The following is a 26,885-nucleotide window of genomic DNA, read 5'->3' as shown; positions in this document are numbered from 1 at the left end:
TTCAATTATGCTGTTAGTGCTCATAAAAAAACCCATGGGTATTCGTTAAGTGAAATTAAGTATGTGGTTTGGAGCTTTTTTAAGCATAATAGGATGGAGACAGAAGTTGAAAGATTAACTTGCAGTGTTGCCACTGTTGATGGAAAATTCTATGGGAAATCTTGCTTAGATAGACAAAGGCATAAAATCAAAACCTTCACATGCATTTTGATATTAGTAATAGCTAAGTGAAAGAAAGATATTAATCTTCTTAGTTAACTGGATATTTAGCAGAAGGAGGACATTTGAGACAAAAGGTTAAATACTGAAACGTATTGGTATTTATCAGGAATCTTTTAGATATACAGGGAAGAAATGTAAAATATACTGTAGAAATTTTGTCATTGAGGGAGAACTGAAAAGCCACGTGATCATACAAACTTCTTCCACCTGCATTGATTAAAGATAGTACTCTAAAAATTCTTAGTCAACAGATGTTTTTCAATCAACTGACTTTGAAAACATTTCATTATAAGTGCTTAGAAACTGTCAGAGTTTGTCTTATTACTGCTTTTTATTGAATAAGATGCATAGGGCACATAATAAGACACAGAGGCATTTCCATCCTAAACAGATAACCTGCCTGTAGTTTGGACTAATCATTTTAGGCAAAATATATTGTAAGAAAAAATCTTGAAGAAAAATTCCAATCAGATTGGTTTCAGAGTTCAAGTTCATGATGTGATTGCAGAAAGAAGTTAAAACTAGGTATTCAACCTCTTAGACAAAAATGTATTTTATTAAAATAAATGTCAAAATGACAAAAGTATTCAAGATGATAATTTAATATTCAGATAAGTAATGATGTGTTAATGTAACAAGTAAAAAGGCTTGTTCCTTCCCTGCATATCATGCTAATGTCTGCTGCATATCAGAAGACAGAAATTAACCTCACATCTGTGTAGTCTTTTTCAGAAATACCTTATTTAACTTAAATTAGGTCATATCTCCTAGCTCCTTCTACAACAAAAACCCCCAACACTCTTTACATAAGGTAAACCCGAAAGGGAGTCTCGATTTGAAATTAGTGTTCCCTAAAATTTCAAAACATTCACAGATCAATAAACCTTTTTGTTTTCTAGTATTTGATGGGCAGTGAGACCTTATCAGTCTCACTGCCCATCAAATTGGCCTCTCTCTTTTCAGTTTGATCTTTTTGCTGACTTTCTTGAAATGATCCATGGTAATCACTTTGGAATACAGTGACTGATGCTGATGAGAGAAAAACACATTAATTGCAGGCTGCCCTAACAGAAAACATGACCAACAAGCTATTCAAGACAAGAAAGTTATTTTTGCTTTCCACTTGAAATCTTATGAAAAGGAAAATGCTTTACTGACCACACATGCCAAAACAGAAGAGAACACTGACTTAATATTAGCCTGGTGAGACATAATAATTGTTGTTCATATTTTTGTTGTCTTTTTTTCACAGTAATAAAAGCAAAGAGATAAGTTCAGAGTGAATCATAAGAGTGAGAATGGTGCTAGTTAACTATTAGTTGTCTACTAGGCATTTCATCCTTCCTTCAAGACAGAAGCATTTCTTTGCCACTGCCAGCAACTGCTGTTATAGAAACTGTTCTGAAAATGCCCAAATGCAAGTGTCATCTTCAATTGCTGAATGTGACAAACCACTTCCTTTCTGTGACTTCAGGAGGCAAGAGTGAGATAAAAGCATCTAAAAATCTGAGTACTTGTAGTGCAGATGAAGAACTGAGAATCAAGGGCAAATAAAAATGTTCCTAATTGTTTATTGTGTTTTATTTATTCTAACTTCATTTATACATACCCATACAGTAGCTATTGTTATTATTATTACTATTATTATCATCATCATTCATTCATTTATTATGATTTGTGGACCTTCTCATGAAGATAGCAGCAAACAAAATCGTAATACACCCTCCTTTGTGAGTTACACTAAGCACAATTCCATATTAATAATTCCATATGAATAAAGTTGGACCAGAGACAGGGAACTGAGAAATATGTTGACTGGTTGAAGATGTGGTGTAAGGGAGGTGAAAGCACTATTCTTCCTCAAATCTGTCCTCTTGAAGGCAAGTTTACAGCTCAGTCCTATAGATACTTCTCTCCTATGAGGAAGTAATTTGTTCCTTATGAATCAGATTTCTCTGTTTCCCCTTATTACAAGTTTCTTAAAAAGAAATCTCCATTATGTAATAATGTATGTAAATAATTATGTAATAGTTGTGATATACAATACATGCACTGGTTTAACTTACTAGATGTGTACTCTGTGATAAGTAGCCCACCACAAAATTGTCACAGTATCAACTGTTGTTCTGCTATATCACAGAACAATTAATGGCATTACTGTGGTATGGGAACAGACTATGTTCCAAATTAATCTTTGATCACTTTACAGTGTACTGAGCTTTACCCTAAATATTTTTACTCATGCTTTGTTTACATAGTTTTCTGAAATATATGCTGACCCTCTTGAGGAGGTGTGGCTGTTGTCCATTCTTACTATGGTCTCTAGCAACTAGAATCTCAGAATTTCAGCCTTTAACTTCGAGCTGCCTGTAGGTTTGCTTCTTTAAAGAAAAAAAAATTGTGGAAAGAAGAGATTTTTCAAGACACACAGCTCTATCCCTTTGTCCCATGGATCCAATCACCTCATATACAGCCGTAGAGAAGAGCAACAATTGTGCTCATGATGCATTTTGCAAGAAACATTCTCTATTCAAGGAATCTTTCTCCCTTTTTTTAAGACATTGCAGTGCCTTCTGGTAATATGAGACTGCCAATAGATGAACTTGGACACAGTCAGATGATGCAGTTTGTTCCAAATTCTGCTACCGGCCTGCTCCATAACTTTGTGCAAATACTATTTTTTGTGCTTTCATTTGGACAATAAAATTAATACAGTTTTAGAATTTTAGAACGTTGACGGATACTGGCTAATACTGTAAAGCATAATAATTCCACTTCCCCTTTTATAGTAAAATGGGGAAGATGCAATTTGAAGAAAACTTTTATATATATACACAAATATATGCATTAAACAGGTTAATTTGAAAAGTTTAGGCATGATCTTACTTTAACAAAATACTCCAGTTCCCTTTGGCTTTAGGATAAAAATACCTATTTTGAGCCAGCAAGGTACTCTTTAAAGAAAATCTACTGAGAATGCTTGAGCTAGAATAATGCACAGCTACCACACAATTAAATAGAGTTGAAATGAGAATTATAAATGAAACAAGCCCAAATCTTCTTTTTCTTACCTGCTGGTTTACGGGAAAATTCCTGTTGATTTTTTTTATCTATAAAAATGAATAAAGAAATAGATTAATACTAAGTCATTCTAAGGAAAAAAACCCCAAACAAACAAGTTGGATTTTAGAGACATATATCAGACACTCCCTTCCAAATTCTGTATTTAAAAAGAAAAAAAAAAGAAAAAAAGAAAACCTCCTGCAGTAAAGAGTGAAATATTTGACAAGTTAATGTGAATAATAGGACATATCTGTGGTCACTGTGTGGTTCATTCTGCTGCTCATAATACAGGAAAGAAGAATATACGCAAAATTATTTCTGAATTCTACAACACTATATCTTTTGCTTTTCTCTGTTTAGAAGCTATAACATAAACTAGAGTATTTAAGAACTTTCTGCCATCCACCAAAGTCATCAAGCTTTAAGCAAATTCCTTTCCTTAAAGAATGATTGAAAATTGGGCTAGAATAGTCTTTGAAACATCCCTTACTCTACCCTTGTATCTTAGGTGCAATATCAAGTGTGCAAAATCAGTTTTGATAATTGTTCAAATAATTTTTTCTTAAAACATTCAACAATAGCCCTAGGTAAAAATTAAAGAGAAAACCAGTCTGAGACACCTAATTCATGAGGAGTTTGTATTTAGCTCTGCAGATCATTGACTCCATGTAAATAAACATTGCCAGCTTTCTGATACAAAGTGTCCAATACAAGGAGAATTAAGTGTGTAATATCACCATTCCTGCCATTAGTAGAACAAAAAATGTTCTTTTTTATTTTAAGCATAAGCCCTGAAAGCTTTTGAGCAAACCTAGTAAATCTACCATGTGCATTCATGACAGATACTTAATACCTAGAATTTATTTTTCGCTGTCTTAGATTAACTTTTCACAATTGTTTTTGTAGCTATGGGTAAATGAGTAAAACATGTCTTTAAATTAAAGACATTGCCAACTAGGAATCAATTGTATAGCCCTGAAAGCCCTGAAACCACAGCGTAACATTTACACTGCTTCAACCAAAGGTATGACATCTTTTTAGAGGAAAAGAAGAATCACCACTGAATTTCCTCCAGTGTTTACACTATCATCTCTAAACAATTATATGCAGAGATGTGAGTGGCACTGTGTTTTGCAGACTTTAAAAACAGACTGATTGCTGCAGCGGTAACCTCTTTGTATTCTTCATACAAATACTGAGCAAGTCTGCAAGTCTGTCACTGACATCCCACAGTTTCACTATCAAAGGATAATTCTCACTGTTAAGACAATGCTGGCAAGCCATCTCAGTTGGTTTTCAAATGTATCCTGAAGCAAAAGTGTCAGAACATTTCCACACTCCCTTCTTGCATGTACATAAGCTTCAGTTTCCTCCTGTCTTCAATTAAGTTAAGGGGAAGCATTAGAGGAGCTAGGACGTTTGGTGGACAAAGTATCAAAATAAAATGAAAGCATGTGAGTTCTTAAAAGAAAAGGTGGATGAAAACCACAGTTTTTTTGACAGAAACACAGAGATTTCAAGACTTCGGGGATTTATTCCTAAATTTGACCTGAGATACTCCAGCACGATAAATCCCTGTTTGTGTTAGGAGGCGCTATTAAAATCCTTGTCCAAACTGTATGTTTCCTTCTAGTTTAAGCAAAGACTACAGCCAATACCATGGAAAATTTAAGTTATGAAAGAACACTGTCAAGAAAAAGAGATTTTATGATTCTAAACAAAATACTGAAAATATCTCTTTAGCGGCAAGTTAGTTACATGTGAAATACTTTGATAGTATTTTTGTTTACTTCACATATAGAGATTTAATTTTTAAACAGAAATAAAGTACATTAGTAGCCTTGTGTACTTTTAAATATTTCTGGGAAATGTAAATGCACAATCCAAACATCATTTTTTCAGTCACAAATTTCCAGCTCATTTTTTAAAGTATGATCTAAACATCTACATCACATAGTTGTTTTAACTGTTGTTACTTTGATGAATTAAAACAATCATGTTTATCTTTCAGATAATATGGTGATGATTTCTTGAAATGCATTATTTTTAATTATGTTATAGTTTGCAAACTCCATTATAGGTGTTCAGTTCTACCTGGAAGTAAAAATCGTTAAGTGTGATTAGTTTTAGGAACACCCTAAATGTTTATCATTCACATGCATAAATATTGGACGTTACATGAAAACCAAAAAAGTTCTACAATTAGGCAGTAGAAATCACTGATCTTTAAGATAATGAGATACACTGTCTTAAGAATATGGAAAGAAAAACATTAGCCAACATTGTTCTTCACAGCATGTTACAAAATACAATGAGTAAAATTTAATCTACAGATGATCCAGATCCACCAATCCTTAAGAATCAAAGTCTAAATGTAAACATTTTTCACAAATGAAACGAGAAAAAAAATAATCTTCTGTTACTTGATAGATTATCTAAAAGACAAATGTTCCTTCAGTCTTCTATAACATTACTGAACTCATTGTAATATTATTATTTATTAAGCATTATCACAGCACACAACCCTATGTAACTGATGCACATGAATAACATTTGTTTTCATCAGAGGACACCAGTGCGATACACTGCAAAAATATATGCTCATAATATTTTTAGATAAAGCACCCTAGCACTGATACTACACTAAGAAAGAAAGGCAGGTGCTCTGAGAACATTCTTTAGAAAGTTGTGTTTATCCAGAGCAACAAAAAATCAGAGTGGCACAAAAGCAGACAAAAGAAGAAGCTAGTAAACTAATTCTGTTCTCAAGGCAAAGATAGAGGAAGCATTTTGAAAACTGAATTGAAGCTAGCAAGAACTACCTGCTTCTACTTCACGTTCAAAAAATGGGTGCTGAGGGATGAAACTCTATTCTGGTTCAACTTCTGTGAATGCAGATTAGAAAAAAAAATCTAAGGGCACCATAGAGAAAGCTTGGGATTTGGTGATCACCTAATTGTAGAAGGAGGAAGAAGGCGTCAAAAATAAGGTCTCTGCAGTATGTTGCATCTGACTAGTAAATAGGCAAGTGATGCTGATAGGAGACCAATAATGGAAGAATAGATTTTAGTGGGAGCTATCATAGATGAATGGTTTGAAGCATAATTGATCGTGATAAGGGGAAAAACATATATGACTAGATACGTTCCAAAAATTCAGCTGGCCAAATATGTTAGGACATCATAGCCATGAAGAATACTGGACAGGGAGATGATATGAAGTGAGACATAGAGAAGAATGAACCATGGCCAAATTCAGTTAATTTTGTGCACTACATATTGCCACCACAGATGGATAGTTTTCACAGTGATGGCTGTGCCTGCTCTGCAGAAGAAACAAATAAGAATATGGAGCACATCACTCCTCAGCAGGGTGAGCAGATGTGCAGGCTTTAGCTTCAAGTGTGCACAACGACTACAACTTCTTTTTTTAAATGTATTTATTTTATTTTATTTTATTTATTTCATTTTATTTTATTTTGCAGTCTTCATGTCAGAGAAGCAGTAATATGGAAGAATACCCTTCCATACTATGATCTTATTGTATGAATTGTACCCTATTATTGTTGCCATCTGGTCTGCTGGAATACAGCTGATTAAGCTCACGAAAACTGGGTTTTAAACTTTGACAGTCAGTTGAAACTGAACCAATTTGTTCACTCCTCTGAGAGATTCTGTTTCAGACCTTCTTTGAGCAAATAGCACTGCAATAACTGTTTTCAGTTTCCATAAGAGGATTTTAAAGTGTAATCTCAAAACTGGTATTTATTTGGGTTTGTTTGACCTTTTTACCCAGTTATTTTAATGAAGTTTGCTATTCCAATGTAATCACAGGATCCTCATGAGATGATGAGGAAATGTGCCTTTCAATGAGCACATACCACCCTAGGGACTCTTAAGGACAGTATGATCTAGAGATAAGGGCACTGATTCCAGGTTGTTTTCAAATTCTCAAAAATTTGAATAGAAGCAATCATATGTTTGAAAACTCTATGTGTCCCATGCTTGCTTTAATCTTATTTCCTGAAAAACTGTACTGTAAATGAGAGGCTCACAATTCTAATGTGATACTGGGAAAAAATAATGACAGTGTGTGCCTCAGGTATCACAACTGGTCCTCTGCAAGAAGCAGTAATATAGTAGGTGTTGTCAGGACAGAGTGCTTGACAGACACCTTTCCCTCAGAGTACCTACAGGAACAGCCAAGGCTGAAGGGGAACATTTGGAATGAGTGGGCACCAGCCCCTGCTCAGTATTTTATTGACTTGGACAATAGATCAGATTCTCCCACACTTTCACGTATGATTTGATCTATCATTTTCTTGCAGCCGGTAGATGTCATGTAACTTCGCAGGTCTCATTGCTTACCAGAAATTCTCCAATTAAAAAAGAACCTCTTATTATTTTAATTTATGCGGGACATATATCTGGATTTCCCCAAACAATTTATACTCTGTAGCCTTCTGCAGCAATTGTTTGTATTACATAACTGCTGATTTACATTCATTAACAGCTAATTAAAATATAATAGCTTGACAAGAATGTAAATTCATTAAATAGTTCTTAACTTTATCTCATGCATTAAAGCAACAATACAGTTCATTCCATTGGGATGTTAAGTGATTGCAAACAGGTAGCAAGATCATTACCATTTGGAGCACTTTGGAAAAAACATGAATCCATGCTGTGATAAACTTATGTTAATGAATGAGTAGGAAAGAGTATATAACTATAACTAACATTTGGAATTATTAGTTGTTTAGTCTTATTTTCTGTCCTTGCTAGGCTTTTGTTTGCTCAATGTGATCAGTAAGTTGTGGTAAGGTTGTGAAATTTTGTTATCCAAGAGTACAGGTGTATTGAAACAAAGCAGGGAATCAGAGAAAATTTGAAAGAAGCATGCAACAGTTCACACAAAATGCATCATACATTGGTGAATACATTCAAATATATGTATAACTGCCTATAGACTGAATGTAGGAATTCCTGATGCTGGTTTTACAAGCTGTAGTAGATTTTAGAGTTTAGGCTGAAAATCCATATAAGCTACAATATGCAAAGTGATCTGTCAATGTGTTCTGGAAAATATGGGAACATAGAAACAATTTAATGCAACATTTATCTCTGCTTCCTGACCTACTAGGGATGATGCCATTTTCTATTGTCTGCTGATCATATTTTACCAGCTAAAGGGTTCAAAGGATAGAAAGATTGGGATTATGTGGACACATATTTAGCTAACGGTCGCAAGAGCATTCCAGATGCCTTTAGAAGACCTTGAACAGGATAAACAAGAAGACAAGAAAAGAAAGATGCCACTTAGAAGCACACAGGTGTGCATTCCACGATAAAGGGAACTTGGCACAAAGGACCTCAATTCGGCAGTTTATCTTGACCAATTAGACTGAGACAAGTTTCGCATGTTTTAGTTGGTATAACCAATTACGTCCTATGTTTATGCACGTGTACCGAGTTAGTATAACCAATTACATCTTATGTTTATGTGCGTGTACAGTGTTGATATAACCAATCATACTTTATGCTTATGCGCGTGTACAATGACTTTGCAGAATATGTGACTATGTGTGTGTTTTAGCAATAAAGGGTCGTCTGTCGTCTGCTTTCAACTTTACAGGCGTCTGTTTACTTCAATCTCCTCAGGATTACTGCCATGATTTCTAGCATTTTGATGCCTAACTCGGGTTGTTCTCAAGAGTAGATGCACTGGATTGCAAATGCACTCAGCCTGAATGAACTCAGCATCAAGTTCCTTGAAGGAAGATATGGAAAAAACACAATATATGAACACTATTGTATAGAGAAAAGTCTTGATACAACACCGAATAATGCATAAGCATAAACATGACCTCTGCTTTAAGAGTATGTTCGTATAGATCCCTGCAGGCTGAATCATTCTCACTATGGTTTCTAGACGAGAACAAAACTGAGAAACAAGAGGATCTATGTTTCAACTTATATAATAAATGTTATACAATCTCTCTTAGGAGCCAAAAAAATTACAAAAGAGGATAAAATACTTTTAAAGAGTATAAACAATTAAGACACAGTAAGCATAATTCAGGAAGTCCCTTATCAGCTGACTGAAGAAGTCTCAAAGTAGCAGCTGGCTGGAAAGACAAAGGGAAATATTACTACTTTGGCCATCGCCAGACACAGGACTAGATGGAACTTTATTCTGGTTCAATACTAGCACTTACAGTTCACATGGATGATCTTAATCCATCTGGAAACGGAAAGTTTTCTTTTGAATCCTACATATAGTACAGGAAGAAAGGCCTGAGATAGTCTTGAGGTCTCATCTGGAAAACAGTCCTATAATTCTACACTCTTCCTTTTAAATTTTTGTACTGGCTGCCCCTGTATTAGCCAGTTGTACAAAGTATACAGAGAACTTGCATGTTTTGGTGAGCTCCCATACATGCAGATATTTGATAAATACTTTTGGAGACAACAAAGGATAGCTGGTAAGACTCAGGAATGCTCCCCCAAAAAACAAATCAGTTGAATATAAACCATTACTAACAGAGGTCTTGAACTGATGTATGGAAAGAAAAGATTTGTATATTGAGAGTTATTATCAATTTATGGCATGTAAGAGCACTATCAAAGGACAAATGGCCATCTAAACTATGACTGCAAACCTGCATTCCATCAAACTTCTTTCATTTGCTTTCTCACTCAGAAGGATTCAGTGATGCATTGAACACTACCAGCATAGAAGTAATGGATGGATATTACAAAGAAATACCAGATTTGTGCCTATTACATGAAAGTATAGTGGGAGTCTTAAGGGCAAAAGCACAAAACCTAGTCTTCACACATCTGTGATGTTCCAGTAATAGAACCGCAATTACGTTTACTTAAATTAAAAAAAAAAAAGGTTCACTTAACAGATGACTGGCTTAATTTAATCCTGCAATATTTAACACCTATTCCTAAATCTGGACATTACCTTAATGATAATACTGCTATTGTGCTTCTTTAAAGAAGATACTTGTATTACATACAACACAGTTTCACAATAGTGAATCTCCATAATTAAAATACCAGAAGCAACATGCATATTATTAAACAGACAATAGTAACAATAGAAAGCCAGTGCCTGAAAGAACTATTATGGTCCCATCTGAAAGTGAGAAACATATGTCACTTTACTGAAGATTTACTAGAAAGACTGTGAACAATAAGAATTGAAAAAAATATGAAAAAAAAAATGACCCAGAAGAAGATATAAGAATCATTGCTTCAGATAATGAAATGCAACTCGATAATTGTGGTTTATATCATAACAGTAGTTGCTCATTGGAGTATGATTACTGCAGTATCAATCACACTAAGAGTAAAAAAGCTGGTGTGGGTAATCATCAGTAAAACATCTACTCACAAAATAGTGAAATATATTCCTCTTGAGTACCTCTTTCATTTGCAATTTAAAACAATTCTACTATTCACCAAAGGAAAAGAGTTTGCAATGGAAATCCATCTTAATACTTCATAGGTATTCAAATCCATTTTACTTCTTGTTAAGAAAACATACATAGATTCCCAAGTAAAGATGTAGTGTACCTAGCAACAATCAATCCAGTCTTCCTTTGAAGATATCAGGGATTTCCATCTGAAATATAACTATTCCAGATTCCCCTAGCTAATCTTTTTTTTTAAATTATGAATTCTAAGTCACTTGTATTCAAAATACTTTCAATATAAACCTTATATATCTTCTATAGCTGGAAATACTAGACTCTATAAGCTATCAGAGTCCTCCAGAATACATATTTTATTATTTTTCTGTGAATTTTCAACATTCAAGGAAAGTTTTATTGACATTCCATCCTAATTTTCAATAATGTTTTACTTAGCAGTTGCTATATCCTTCGTCTATACAATAGTGATTAGGACTTAATTTAATAATTAAATAAAAGAAATTCTAAACTTTCCAAACTCTCACTGCTAAAAGAAAGATGTAACAGGGAAACAAGTTTAATAGTTGGAAGATAATGCTTGGCACTAGAAATCTACAATTTGTTTCCACAGACTATCATTGACTTATTGTGGGATCCTAAACTTCCAAACTTCACTACATGAGTTAGTTTAAAATAGTATACTTGAGTTATTATAATTTGGTTTAATTTGACTGACAACACAGCAAAATAACGTTTAAAGTTCAGAATATGGTAGGAGTAACAGGTCATAATGACTGGTTTAGTAGATGGCAAAATGCAAAAAAGCAGTTACATCCTCAACACATTACTAGATCAAAACACCAATACCCCAGATCTTCAAGATATCTGCACGTGTCAAAATAACGAGGTTAAGGCAGAGAAAAGAACTAGATTTTGAAGTACGAGCACAGTGAAGAAAACCCTGGATTACTCTTGTTCACAAAATCATGGCAATAATATACACCTGTCTGGACAAACACCCATGACAAATGCTTGCATATACAAACAGTTGAAGAAGAAAGTGATCTTATTAAACAAGTGTGCTAGATATGATTAAGAAATGTCATTGATCTAGTCAGAATTTTTTGGGGAAGTGGAATAATTTTTTTCAAAGCTGTTCTATAGTTTACAAGGGTAAATGTAGTATGCAAGACTGACATTTATTTAGTGCATTATAATATTTGTGCTTGTTATGAAACTTGGATGATGACAAACAAGACAATATGCATATAGAAAAGAACCAAAGATGGGTGTTTTTGTCATTTAGAAAGTATTTATGTTATAATTTTGGTAATTCATAGCAGCTAATAAGGGAGTTAAAGTCATGAAGGAAAAATCAAATTTAAAAATGAATATGTACCTAGTGTTAGAGTGACACAGCACTTGAGGTGATGAGATTGGTATTTAACAAGGATGGGTTTCAACAGTAATAATTACGTAAATGCAAATAATCAATCAGATGGTTGATATCTGGTTTAGATGGTTGACTAAAAGGTCTGCAGCTCTTAGCCCCTCTGTCCACCAGTTATTACTGCAGAATAAGCAACCCCATGTCATTCTTCCAGCAGAAACAAGATTATTAAAATGTTAAGAAGTGATCTATATGTCTTTCCTGGTTTAAAACATCAGATTCTACACTTTGATTTCTCAAGGAAATTAAATAATGTACATAACTTCAATTTCATTTTTACTTTTCACTTACAATTTCATTACAACATAACATTTAGACAACATAATATCTCTTATATAGTATTTACTTTCAGAAGTTTTCACAGAATGCCAAAGAAATGGAGGAAAAACTTTAGTCTAATGGCAGCCCTAGTTTGTCTTATCATAGTATTTCTAAATGCCGTTGCAAGCACTGATATGAATATTTTCATTCTATGACAATACAAAAGAATACAAATATGGCTGAAAAGCAACTTAATAGATCAAAGCTGTCTGCCCAACCCATTTGTACGGTCATGCAATGATGACACTCTCAATGCCTTATGAGTCAACCTATTAGCAAGTACAGCTCTACTTAGCATTGGAAGTTTTCCTTATATCAAAGCAGACTCTTTCTGGTTACAGTTTAAGCCCATTACTTCTCATGTAATCCATCACAGAAACAAAGAAGAAACCGCCTGCTCTTTATGTAGCTTTTCTAAAGTTGGAACATTATTCTTTTCTTCAGGCTAAGCAGTTCTATTTCACCTTGTGTTTCCTTGCAAGTTCATGCTATTGTCAAAGAAGCCAAAGCCCTCTTTGGTGACACTGCTTCTGCACACGACCACTGTAGGACACATATCTCCTGCATGACCAGGAGGATTGACTAGCACATTACAACAGCTCTGACCCTTTCAGCCTTCCTCCAAGAGTCTCATAATCGCTTTTGATCTGCTTAGAGTCACACTGAAATCGGTCATGCCCGTATGAATGAGCAGTCCCAGTTAACTGTCATTTGGCTAGATGGCTTTGGCAACATCCCTCAGATTTAAGCTTCTGGGAGACAGAAGGCTGCCCACTATGTTAGGTCCAGTCACTAGACCGAGTTTTTCATCACACACAGGAGTGAGTCACTCATGACCAATACATCTCTTCCTCATGGGAAGGGTGATCATTAATCTCACAGCTTTTCCAGCCTGCCAGGTTTTCATTTTATTTGTTTTCTCCACTCTGTCATTGGGCTTGAAACTTCAGTGACTGCGGGCAGCATTGTAATGCATCACTTCCTGAGAAGGGAGCATTTCCCTATGAAGACCTGCAAGTAGAAATCTCTCGTTAGCCAGGTTTTCCTCATTCACAGTAGGTGCTATCGTGGATCTTCCTGGCTTGTTGACAATAATCTTATCCACACTCTCTGATTCCAGCTTTCACTCAGTTTGACAGCTTTCAAAGCTCTCTACCTACTTCTTAAGAGATTTCACTAGCCTCCACTCCAGTTGAGGCATCCTCCTCCCTCCTCAGCTTTCTTTGGGAAGGGAACTTCAAATCATAACTCCTACAAATTCAGTTTAAGATTTGGATTGAGACATCTATAGTATAGATGGTTACCATCTAAAGTTTCCACTTGTACCATTAGCAAGTGCTGGAAGAAAAGTACCTCATAACAGAATTTATATTCTGATCATCAGTTTGCTCTGTATATGGTACACTTGTTGAAGTTCATTACTTTCCTCATTTTCCTTCCCCCTAAAAGTCCTACTCACAGCTTTTGAGTTGCTTCTTTAGTCAGCCACACAGCTCCTTGCCTTTTAGGTCCCTCTTGCCAACCTGTTCTCACTCTGACTTGGCTGAAACTGAATGAGAGGCAGCTCGTTGAAGACTGCAGCTAAATCTATTTTGCTCCTATGCTTCCAGTCTATCAGCAGGCTTCTGACCTTGGCCGTGAAGAGTTCACAGTTTGCCAAGGTTTGTATTATTTCAGGACTTCTCACCTTGGTAGACATAACAACATTTGCAGTTCACACTCTGGCATTTAATGAGACAAAGGGAGTAGTAAAATGGCAGAAGAAATGGGGCATTTTACACAATTATATATAACACATGAGACAATTAACCCTCTTGACAGAACCTAATGCCCTGTAGAAATCTAGCTAGTGATTTTTGAAATACATTTAATACTTATACCATAGCATCTTGGGCTAAATGAATTTCTCCTGGCAAAGTTCAATAAATTGGCCAGTTGCCAGTGGCATAGACAAATACCTTTACCTAAGGCAATGAAGCTAAAGAGGTTTTCTGTAGTCCTTACAGGTATTATATCTTCCTCCACCCCACCACAACCCCAAGTTTGTTTACCTGAGTTTGAGTGGATTAAAAATAAAATTATAGGAACACCTAGTCTTTGTTGTACTGTGTCACATTTCACTTTTTCTGTCTAAAAGAATTACACACTTTTATTCTCTTGGAGCTCTCAAGAAGAACAGCAATATTTATGAGACAATTTGGCGGACAGAACCAGATAACAAACTGCTTGTGAGCAAGCTAAAAATATCACCTGGTTACTTAAATAATTTGGTTGACATAATATGAAATAGCTGTTGAGACATTAGGTTCAAATGATAATGAACTAGGTATTAAAACAATTGCTAAATTTGATACTAAAAAAATAATTAAAATTTTTTGTATGTCGCTGTGAGATAGGTATAAACCCCTTAGTTTTTCAGTACTTGTTTCTGCTGAAAGCTTACCATTCATCTGTATAACTAATAATTTTAAATTTCACTTGAAACACTACAAAGTTACTCTGTAGTACTTTTGTATTTAAAGGTCATGTCCTCATATCTTGTAAAATACTTCTGGTCCCTCCTTATACACAATGGAGCTCACTGTACTCTGTATCCAGATTAATCACAGACTCACTCTAGCACTGTATTATACTCTGAGCTGGTTTTCAATGAGAAATACTTTTGCAATAAAGCTTCTGTGTTGCTGTAAGTAGGAAAGACTGGAGTCTCCTTAACCTTTTTTCTCTTAACAAGCTGCTGAGTCATTAGCTTGAAAACTCTTGAATTTAGTTCACTTCTTAAGAATGCAGTTCCTTCTACTTATCTCCAATTTCACCTCATAACTAAGAATTCATTGTAGAATAGTAAGCAAAAGCCCTCGTAAATAAGGTTTTTCTCAAGTATCATCTGGTATTTCTGACAAGGAATGCTCAAATACTGAGCAATATGATCATATACGAGTATAAAGAGCTGTGTATCTGTGGGACCATGGCTGAAAGGCAGGCCAAGAGGTATAATATGATAAAGTACCAAGAAGGATAGGGTAAAATTATTTTGCAGAAACTAATTAATTTTCAAGCTCAGACTTTTTTTTTTTTTCTTTTTTTTTTAAGAAGTGTGTTAAATACTGAACTACATTTGAGGACTGTTTCAATTTTGACAACAATAATGTTAACTTGAGGTAGTAGTAATAGATGCTATATTTTTCTTGCCTTGGATGTGACCTTGTAATCCTCAAACAGGAAGAGTTTTTAATACTTAAGGATCAACATAATTTTCCCCAACCTCTCGTGAATTACCAATTTCTTGGCATTAAAAAATGACTAAAAGACAAGCACTGAGGCTACTACAAGTAAATTTAAAGATGACTTTTGCTTTAATATGCATTTCAGACTTGCTTATGAGAAAACTATGAATTTTTATTGAATTTTACTGTATTATACTTGGCTAACTATCATCTTTGAAAATTTTCAACAGAGAACAAAAAAAAGGTAAAACAAATTTCAAATCCATTTAAAAATGACATATTTCTGCATGAGTGAGAGTTGGCACATGGTATATAAAGTTCAAGAAACATTCTTAAGATCTTTCATTGAAAGTGCATCTGTGTCAATAGATTTCAGAACAGCAACTCACTAACTACATTTCAGTAGTAAAAGAGATTGTTTAGTCAAAAGTATATTTTTTTGCTATATCAATAGTTCTTGTAGTCTGAAAGAAAACATGCTGTCATAAGTTAATAAATGCATCTTTTCAAGATACCAACATATGTCAATTTCTCTAAGTTTCAACAATAAAAAACAATATCAAAGGAAGAATAATCTTTATGACACTTAAATTATTGGAATAAATTAATCAAATTATTAATTTTTCCACAATGCCTTCTCTCATTACTCTAGTGAAGTTTTAGTTATCAATCATGGACATCATCTTTCCTGAAAGAAAAAGGTATGGCACACAATGCTCAGAAAATTACTACAGCACTAGAGGTAAAAGAAAAATCAGAAGACAAATTATTCAGCAGAAGTATAATGAACAATGAAGACAGTGGCATGAGTAGAAGAACACAAAAGCTATAATTTACAATAAGTGAAATGCGTATGTCAGGCTGCAACAAAAACAGATGATGTGTAATGAGTAAAATTGTATGTGGTTACATAGTTATATATTGTCACAATGTGGGAATTAGCTGTATAAACTTGACATTATCAGAGTAACACTTAAAATTGTAATATATATCAGAATGGTGTGTTATTTGGAGAAATTGGAACTGAAAAGAAACAATTAAACATCTGAATAATATCATGCTATTCATAAAGCATAGGCTGCTGTGAGAGTGTAAGGTCAAAGCCCAAGAAGAAAAAAAATCCCGAAGATAAACGAAGGCAGCAATTCCTATATCAAACATAGAATTACTCTTTCACTATGAGTACTAACTGTTCTTAGCAATAATTAGGTGGGCATTAACACATACAATACAATTTGCAAAAGATTTAGTTTTGAGCTGGTCATGACTGAAAAAAAATAGTAATGAAGTCACAGCTATATAAAGACAGTTTTTACCCTGAAACCATATTCATTGGGTGTTCTAAGCCACACAAAACTTATCATTTCTACTTTACTATCATTTATTTCATCTAGAAAATTTCTGTACTCGGCAAATGGATTTAGAACAGAAGTTTAATCTTTTGTAGCTTATGAGTAATTTAATTAGGACACAGTTGGAATTATAGAGAATGTTTATATTTAAAACTTTTCTTGCCAACGTATAACTAGTCCCCTGTCTGGTGTCTAATGTGTTCCGACATTATTCAAGATTGTGTCACACTTATAAATGGTGACAATCATCTGTTTACAACTGACCTTTTGAGTAAATTCTGATCCAAAAGAGCATTCAATACTTTGACTTTCTTGTCATTGTCTACCAAAAATTTTCTTTTCAATATGCAGTGAACCAACCCTTTCCTTGTTATCACCGGTGTATGTCAAAACTATTTCTTTTCACCTTTAATGCTTCCCAGATGAGGAAATCTCATCTAGTCCTACCACCTTTCTGGTTCCACATAATCATGTGACACTTCCTGAGCCCACTCTTAATAACAAATTCTACTCTGCTATTTCTTTCCTCTGTTTTAGGTTAATGAAGGATTCATCATGTAGCTATGTCTCTTCTTGCACTTTTTTTTTTCTTTCCAGTGGACTAGTAGAGTACGCATCTTACAGAAAATATGGCTATCTATTGATTTTTGTTTATACAAGTATTCATAAATGAAAATGTAAAAAAAGTTCTTTAGTACTGGTAAGACTGTATTGGTAGACTCCCCTGTGCTCTACAGGAAATATTACTGAAATAACAGCAGTAAACAGAACAACAGAGACAAAGAGTAAAAAGAACTGTGAAGAAGCTGGTGACAGACTGATAAAAAGAGTGATGGTGTTGAAAATAATCCCATTTTTAGTATTAACTTTCCTTGTCTTCTAATGCTTAGAATAGAAGACACCAACATGCAAAAAATGTACGATTTTTATTTTTTTTTAAGCTGAAAGGCTAATGTTTCTGGAGCTGAAGGTTTCTTGTCTATTCAAATCCAAAACAAAAGAACATGCCTCAGACTTGTAGGTCTGATCAGATAAAAACGACATGGCCAGTGGAGCTACGCAGACCAGTAATGTGGCAAGTTGTTTTTTTTTTTATTATTTGCTGATGACTTGGTCAAGATGCAATCTGCCTTCTAAGTCACTCCATCATAAAGAATGGACCAGGAGCTAGTGGGAAGCTTCTGTGAGTCTGTCTTTAGGGTTTAAAAAAAATGCAAGCATAAAATGCAAAGCTGTGATTTTTTTTGTGACTTGTTCTATGAACTTACAAAGGTAAATGGGAAGTGGGTTTTGGATCAGAAGACTAAATAGAGGTCAGACAGTCATAATTGCTTTAAGCTAGGTTTAGCTTGCAACCTATTCAGCTATGTAAATGGCAACTTAATTTACTGGTAGAACCATCTGCAAGCCTCAGAGAGTTCTAGCTGCTATGCAAACCTAGGGACTATTCTTTTTTTTTATTTAAATTGCATATAATATTTTCCTGTTTTCTGTTCATTACATTGTGAGATGAAAATGCTATTTATGGTTACTGTTTGGTAGATGACTGTGCTAATCTCCATACCACTGCAGCAAGAGTAGCTAGCTTAACTAAGGTGCAGGCATACTTTGCTAAATAGTCAGGAGAGGTATACTATCGCGTTAGGCAAACAACTAAAAATAATCTGTTTAAAAAAACTTGTCAAGAGCCTTTTAGATTTTTTTTTCTATAGTATTTTAAAATTTATAATTATGTTTGTACAGCAATATCAAGATCCATTTATGTTAATCTGGTGCAAAAGGAAATAATTCTGATGTTAAAAATGCATACAGACTATAATTTATCAATTATTTGAAGAGGAACTGAAAAAGAATGTTTAGCTCCACAACTCCGTAGGGGTTGTGTCAGCCTAAGAATATATTTATTCTTGTGAAACACCCTATTTATGATGTAAAAAACCCCTTTAAAATTAATAATGCAATAATGCTACTGTTACAAAATGAGGCAAACATTTAAATAGAATGCATACACTATTAAAATACAAGTTTATGGGTAGCCTGTGTTTTTATGCCTGGCAAAGAACAAAACAAGTGGTAAAAAATAATATATTCACTCCCTCTAGCAAGTGCATAATATAAAAATATATAAAGCTGAATGACACTGCTCACTGCTGACAGCCCAAACATCTATGTAGTCATTGTTTGCTTGTATAATATTTAATGATAAAGCTAATGTCCTTCAAGATGTGCTTCTTATTTGCATTTGCATTACTATGACTCCTCTTACATTAATAAACTTCAAGAGTTTCTCTACAGACATCTGGAGTACCTCAGGAAAACTCACGAGGAGAAAAATCTTTGCGACACCTCAGAATTACTCATGGAAGTGACTAATAACATTAGTACAACAAAAAGGGAATCTGAAACAGTAAAACAGGTGTCTGAATGTCAGTTCCTTTTGTCTCTTTGGCAGTACCTTGCTTCATGAATGGTCCTAATTGAAATGATAGTCACAATTCAGTGGACATTTTCCAATAAAATCCAAAATTTTCCCCAAAAATAAGTACCACATATGAGAAAAGGAGTATTTTGTTCTTTCTGAACAGAACAGTAAAGCAATACAATGGACACTCGTAGGAGTTCTTCTAAATCTACACAGCAGCTATAGGTTAGTATTCCAGTGAAGAAATATTAAGAAATGTCCAGTAAAACTTGTCTTTTCCCTATATGATAATAAGGCTATTACTTTCCCCAGGTACATCTGCACCTGGGAAGGGAAAGCAGCAGCCACAATGAATATGAAGGCAAACAGGAAAAGGAAAACAACAAATATTTTCATTTACACTCTCTATTTAGCAATGACCGAGTCCATTGCTCATAAAGAAAAAACACATTTTGCATCAACCTGGCTTCCCCAAAGCAATGCGGGCTAGTTTTGCAGGGATAATTCTGCCACAACTTAAGAAGCCTCAGCACTCCAAAATAGTAGGAAACACCTCCTATGATGTGAGAGCGTGTCAAGAAGCATGGATTTTAATTTGATCTCAAAACCTGAGAGACATTCTCATTAGTTTTTAAAACTTTTGTGGATTGCTAAGGAAGATCTAAGAAGACAGAAGAAGGGAAAAGGGTAAAGAAGGCACATCCGACTCCAACATTCACAAATATAGAAAATCCCCAGTTGCTCAGCTGAAGACATCTCTATGAGACCTGTTTTTGCTGATCTTTCTCTTTTATGGCAAACTTGGCTGCAGAAGTTTGTGCTGACTTTTCTTTTCCTGCCTGTATATCCAGCCTACGTTCCCAGCCTTTTAGTTGTGCTAAAAGAACTGCTTGGGGGATCGCGCTGTTTACGAGATTAGCGAACTGAGTTGGGTTAAAAAATCTGCAAACGTAAAATCTGCACTGTAGCGTGGCTAGAGAAGCGTCTGTGTCCAGCCTGGTTATGGCAGGTAATACCAGCGTACCCACTCACGATACGGGACATACAGACATACTCAGGCTGAAAGAGAGAAGCACATACCTGCTGCACTTCAGCAATACTCCTACTGGGTGAATCCTACCCTGGGTGAGAGCCCTGCCTCCTGCTCAACAGCACTGGCATGAATTTGACAGGTGGCTCGATGGACAGCAAAGAGAACAGTCTCTGGAAGGAGGAGCAGAGCCTCAGCCCTGCTCTCTCCCCGGACATCCTTGGGCCAGGGTGAGACAGACGGCACCAGGCCTGCAGGCTGAGTAGCCCAGAGAGCTCCTGTCTCTCCTGTCACAGTGACTCTTCTTACCTGTAGGCTACTACGCTAACGTACAGTCTTGCCATTTCCTATTAGACGTGGGAGAGGTAGGTACTTAATTCAAGGAGATTTAATTACCCTCTGGAGATGTCTGCATTCTTTATACAGTTAATGGGATAGAAGTACGCGCCTAAGTTAGGAGGACTGGTTCACTTTCTTCAAGTCGTAAAGACATTTTCTTCCACCCATTGACTATGTAGGGAGTTTGGGTGGAGAGGATCTTGCCTTCTCAGGGACAAACACCTAACAATTCTGTGAGGTCACTTAATTGAGCTAAATTAGATTGAATTCCTACGTTTTTACAAAAAAGTAGTTATAAAAAGAGAAGTCTAGTTCCTTGGCAACCAGATGCCAGAAAAGATGAACTTCTAAAACTCCTTTGACAATGTTAAATCAGCTGAATTATGTGAGAAGCCGCAGCATGTTGACACACCATAGGAAGTTTTTCATCCTTTTCATTACCTTAGGAAATAAACACAATAAAAGTAATATTTTCTGCTTGGCAGGTAACAGATTCTTCCCCGGAGAAAACTGCCATAAGTTTGCGTGATCATTCACCAACAGACTTATGAAAATTTTTCGAATCTGGACGTATACTATTTTACTCTGCTTTTTTATGAAGACTCCTTGTCTGTACAAACAGGAAACCTATGAAACGTGCAAATAAATCACCTCTACATAGATTAGTTGCATATTCCAATCTACCTCTGAACAATTTGATCTAAAGAAAAAAATCACTGTATCCTGTTATTTAAACGGTCAGTGTGTTATTGACACAACGGGCTACAAAAATACTTCTTACTGATCTTCTATGTGGTTCCAGTGCATCACACTGGAAGAGTAGTAGAATACCTATAAGTAATTTGAAATGGAAATAAAGTTTGTCTTATGACATTCAAAAGGCAGCCTCATGACTAAAACTGGAATTTATCATGCTAAAGAGCTAAATTGTGTACCTACGTTGATCTTCCTTCATCTTTCTGCTAATATAGCTAAAAGTCAGTGTAAGGATTAACAGGCATCAAGTTCTTCCTCGGTTGCATTTTATGTTGTATTTTATGATACTGAACCATTAAGTAGTCACAGGTGAGATGAACCGGCATTCTTTAACTACCTGGTTACCTCCTTTCCAGCAGTGTTTCATGATTTCCTCATTCTCTATATCTAAAAGTTAGTGACTACCTTTCCAGTCACAGTAGATCTCGTATCAAAATAGAATTTAGGAACCCAGTATGTACACTTTAGTCATAAAGTGCTCTCTTGACGACTACCCTGACATAACTGATAATTAGCTTATAAAAAAAAAATAATTGGAGAATAAAGTATTGATTATGTGCATCAAATATAAAAATGTGAAGTCATTTTAATATGTATCAAATATAGGTGATTAATAACTTCTGAGACTTTATTCCATGTAGCAAGTTTGATTTCAGAAAGAAATGAAGCAACAAAAAAATTTTTTATACATTTTTCATGGATTTAATATATTTATCCTTCTTAACATTTAACACCTATTAAATCTTATTCTCTGTGTACATATTTGTATGTATATGTACGTATATACACACCCCCCCCCCCCCCCCCCAACATTAAAGCACTTTACTTCTTTTTTTCCCTTAGTCTTAAGGATAGGGTTTAATTCTATGATCTAATACTATTCTTTTCCCAGGGTGAAATAACCCTGATGAAATTCAGGATTCTATGAGGAACACTGCGTCTTTGGGAACTCTGTTTCCCTTATTAGCAAAGTTCAAAGTTACATGTATTGAAGAATCGGGACAAATCCAGAAAAGCAAAAAGCCCCTCATGTTTAAGGCAGCTACATTCCCCAACAAATCTATTTTTATCCACTCTTTGCCAGCAAGTTCCTAAATTAATTCAAGAAAACTATTTAAACTAAATATTTTAATTTATGAACAATAAATTTTATAGGATTCGTAACCTGAAACACTATCAGAAAAGGCAGAAAATCAGGCAATTGCAAAGAAGTCAAAGGAAGCTGTGCTTTATGTTACTTCTTAAGTAAGTTAGGGTTATTTAAGATCAAAGTTGTCTTAAGTGATTCCATAAATGCAGTAAAGAAAATTTTCCTTTGTTTCACTGTACTACAGTTCCAGATCGGTACAATTAGGAAACTACCTTTTTGTCACCTTGTAAAATAGTTCAAAAATATTTTGAAACAATTATTAAAAAAAAGGAAATAAATAAAAAAAAAGCAGAAACCTCTCATATGGTCATTATAAACAGTTCAAAAAGGTAAAATTCCCCAAAGGAATTCAATATAACAATTCAAAATAACAATTTTTCAATGCAGTAAGTCACAGAGTGTGATGCACTGAGAAATGAGAAGGAAACAAGGTGCTTCACTCTCAATTTTTCAAGCCTGACTTCACAACCTCAATGATAGTCTTTGAAATAAGTTTTGCATGTAATTACCTCATTTTTTTAAATAACAAGACTGGTGGAAAAAAAAACCCAAACAACCCTGCAATCATGTTGATATCCACATAGGCAACCAGCACAATTTCAGACTTTTCAGGCTTTCCCCACAGATGGCTGTCACTTAACTGCACAAGGTATTTTTAGGCGATAAGAAACTTGCCACAGAATTTCATAACTTGTTTTGTCAGCAGAGAAATGGCAAGTCTGAAGGATTTGGGGCTCATTTCCTCATTTCCATTCTACCTAGTGGTCATTTGTTGCTTTGCCTATTTCCCTGTCAGTTGGGCTTGTTTGTCCCAACCTCCTGAAACTGTCCCAGAATGACTGAAATTCTTGTCTTCTCCCCCAGCTCTCTGCCTCTTCCTTTGAGTCCGTTCTCTTCCTCAGGCGAATGTAAGCTGTGCACTACCTGAATGCGCTGGATGTCTACAACACTTTATGAAGAAAGACAACCAAACGGAGAAAGTGCTTTCAACACATTAGCCTACTAATAATGTATTCCCTGAGGTGTTTTATGGCTTTTTGAGTCCACTGCAATTACTTTTACTTCTTTTTTTTTTTTTTTTTTTTTTAATTGGTTGTTGAATAAAGACAAAATTTTTGATGTAGCCCCCTTTAAGAAGTATATTTTAAAACTGAATAAGAGAAAAGGGATGTGAAACAAGCTAACCTTGCTTTAAAATACAAATAAAGATATTAATGTTTGGGGTTTTTTGTTTGTTTTTTTTTTTTTTTAAGACAGCAAAGAGGAGGGATATAAAAAGAAAGGTTATTACTGCCTAGCCTCCTAGTTCCCAGTTGCTGTTTAATCAACAGCAGTTTGTGATTCAACAGTCACTTTCAACACACTCTTGCTTAAAATAAACCAATTGTGGAATATCGAACAGTTTACTGCACAACAAAAACTAGGTTAAAGTAGCTGGAAGTCTCCAACGGCTACTGAAAGGGCAGCTTGGCATTTTGGCAGGAAAGGGCAACTTATAACGAGTACTTTCTTTTTCCATGTGCTACGTCTCTGCAAAAACCTAAGCGGCTTACCTGTGTTCCCAGTTAGACTGCTCCTCTGCTCCTTACTTCCTTTATTCTTGCCATCATTTCTCTGCCACTTTAAATCAGTGAAGAGAATTGTTTTTTCTTCCTTAATTACAGGTTCCTTGCTACCTTTCACCAGTGTGGGATGTTGAGAGCAAGTATGAGATCCCTCCAAACTGTCTTGTAACTAAACAGATTATAGTCTTTATTATATTGTGTCAACTTAAGCCTTCAATAATAACTGAATAAAGGAAGAGAGAGAGTCTCAGAGCTTAATACAAATGCTACATAGATTAAATAATGTATTGAATATTCTGATGTTTTGCTTTTATTTAAATACCAGTGCAAGGCTACAAATTAATTTGACTGCATACAAAATTGCATGAGTCAGATAAAGTGCAGGAATTTTTTTGCTGTGTGACAGCATCATATATAAAACTGAAAAAATATTCTCTCCGCAATACCTTTTTTAGGCTTACATTTAACAGGTAAATCGTGGTTCTTCTGTTTGAAGAATATTTAAAAAGAAGGGCTTTTGATTTTACTGTCTCTAAAGACATTATTTCTCTTAAATTGTATTTTAGAGCTGTATGGTGGTAATTTATAGTAATACAGATGGTAATATTTTTATTAGATATTATTGAATACTAGAAGACTTGTGATAGAATGTACAGCAAAACTGGAAAGATATTATTAAAAATAGCATTAATAGATTTAACATTTGGGAGAAGTTTGGTACAGAAAGGCAATTTTATTTAGTTTGAAAAGCTATCATGACTAATTGAAGTTTACAATGTATATTCCAAATCAAGACTGCAAAAGTGCATGTCTTAATTGTGAGTGCTGTCACCATAATCAGAATGTGTCACAACAAATGCTCCAACTATGAAGACAGAAGTTCCTTGCTACAGGCTTCCCAGATAAGGTGACTATTCTGGAAAAAATACTCTGGAAGAAATATTTCTCAAAGAAATATTCTTTTCTTGCACTGTTCCTGACCTGCCACATGCTAGATGTGGTCCTTTAAACTCAGATACAATATAAAAGTGCAGATGAAACACAATGGAGTAACAGCAATACAGTTTGGCTTTGGTAAGACTTAAGTTTTCTTTGCAGCTAAGTCAGTACACCCAAAAGGATATAAAATATCCCACAATTCTTCAGTCAACAAGGTACAGGCAACAAGTTAGTAAAATAAGACATGCAGAAAATTGCACAAAATGTAAGTAAATATGAGATGAGGTCATATGTATGACTTAATAACAGTGACATAGAAACACATGTGGTTTTAAATGTCAGGCTGGTAACATCCTATGTTAAAAAAAGGGAGAAAAACCAGGAGAGATTTGATTTATGTAATTTTGATGCTGCACTGACTACATTTATTCACTTAGATCTATGTGCCTTAAGAGAACCATACATGGAAAAAAAATGGCAGCAGTATGTTACAAGTGTATCCAGTTCTGAGTTTTAAATTTTCCTACAGAGACTTAAATATCAGTACTGGAATGACTACCTCTATAGGTTTCCCTTTACAAGGTCAAGAATGGGATGCAGAATAAAACAATCTAAGTGTCAGAACTCTGTAAACACCTGAATGCCTAAAAAATAGTTGAATGTACATTTATTTGATAATGTCCAATTTATCTGAGTAGTTCTGTCTTGGGTAAAGTAAATAATATATGTAAAAAATATTCTACTAGTAGTATTTTGAGGACTTCCTATAATCCTTTGTTGTTTTGGTCTTCATTTTACAAGGCTTTCAACTTCTAAATTATGGACAGCATTTGTCTTTTGCACTACCACAGAATATACCACTGTGTGAGGTTTGAAACTAATGTTGATCTTTTTGGATCTGCTTGAAACATGCATAGCTTAGTAACCAACAAAAAGTTAAATATTATTGTAATACACAATTCACAGGGCATTTAAGAGCATAAAATCCCTGAAAATTCCAAAATTACTAACATCAGAGTATTCTGATGGTCTGCCATGGTATTTCAACTAAGAAATTAAAATGTGATATCTGTTCACGTCATATGAGTGACATTGATTTATTCACATAATATGACATTCCACAGTATGTTCTTACTAGTGGTAGCATCCACCAGAAAAATGAAACATGTACTATTAATTTATTTAATTAACTTACTAAACACTGAATGTAGTCCAGTAATATTTTATTATTCCCACAAGTGGAACACATCATATTATTCTAATTGGGTTTTTTTCTCCTGTTTTGTACTTTTTTCCTTTCCCTCTACCCAGTGAGTTACAGAACCCCTATACAATTACCCAAACTTCAACATAGCAGATAAGGTATTATTGTTCTCTTTTCTCCAGTGAAAGTGAGGACAAATATATTTGTCCTTTTAGTAGCAGTTTCTTTCATTAGGTATTACATTTTAAGCATATGATTAAAGCCATGATTTCAACTGAACTTCTGAACTTTGTTCAAAATAAAGGCTTAAGTTCAGGAAAACACATACATTGTGCCAAACTCATACTCAGTTTGTAGACTTCTTAATCCTACTGCTTTCACACTATTGTCAAACTTCCACCATCAATGTATGTGTGCCTTAT

General features: G+C 34.7%; 1 protein-coding gene across 3 annotated transcripts in view; it reads right to left on the bottom strand.

Moving 5' to 3' along the window:
* The window catches only part of SNTG1 (syntrophin gamma 1), a 354,767-nt gene that overhangs the window by 75,572 nt on the left and 252,310 nt on the right, over positions 1-26,885 (bottom strand). For all 3 annotated transcript variants that reach the window (XM_049817320.1, XM_049817330.1, XM_049817340.1), the window contains exon 12: positions 3,294-3,332. In XM_049817320.1, the coding sequence (XP_049673277.1) occupies positions 3,294-3,332 (39 nt within the window). The remainder of the gene's footprint in view (positions 1-3,293; positions 3,333-26,885) is intronic.

Source organism: Accipiter gentilis, chromosome 2, assembly GCF_929443795.1.
Source record: "Accipiter gentilis chromosome 2, bAccGen1.1, whole genome shotgun sequence".
NCBI classification, from domain to species: domain Eukaryota; kingdom Metazoa; phylum Chordata; class Aves; order Accipitriformes; family Accipitridae; genus Astur; species Astur gentilis.
Note: the sequence above shows the minus strand (reverse complement) of the source record. Positions and strands in the feature narration are given on the sequence as shown.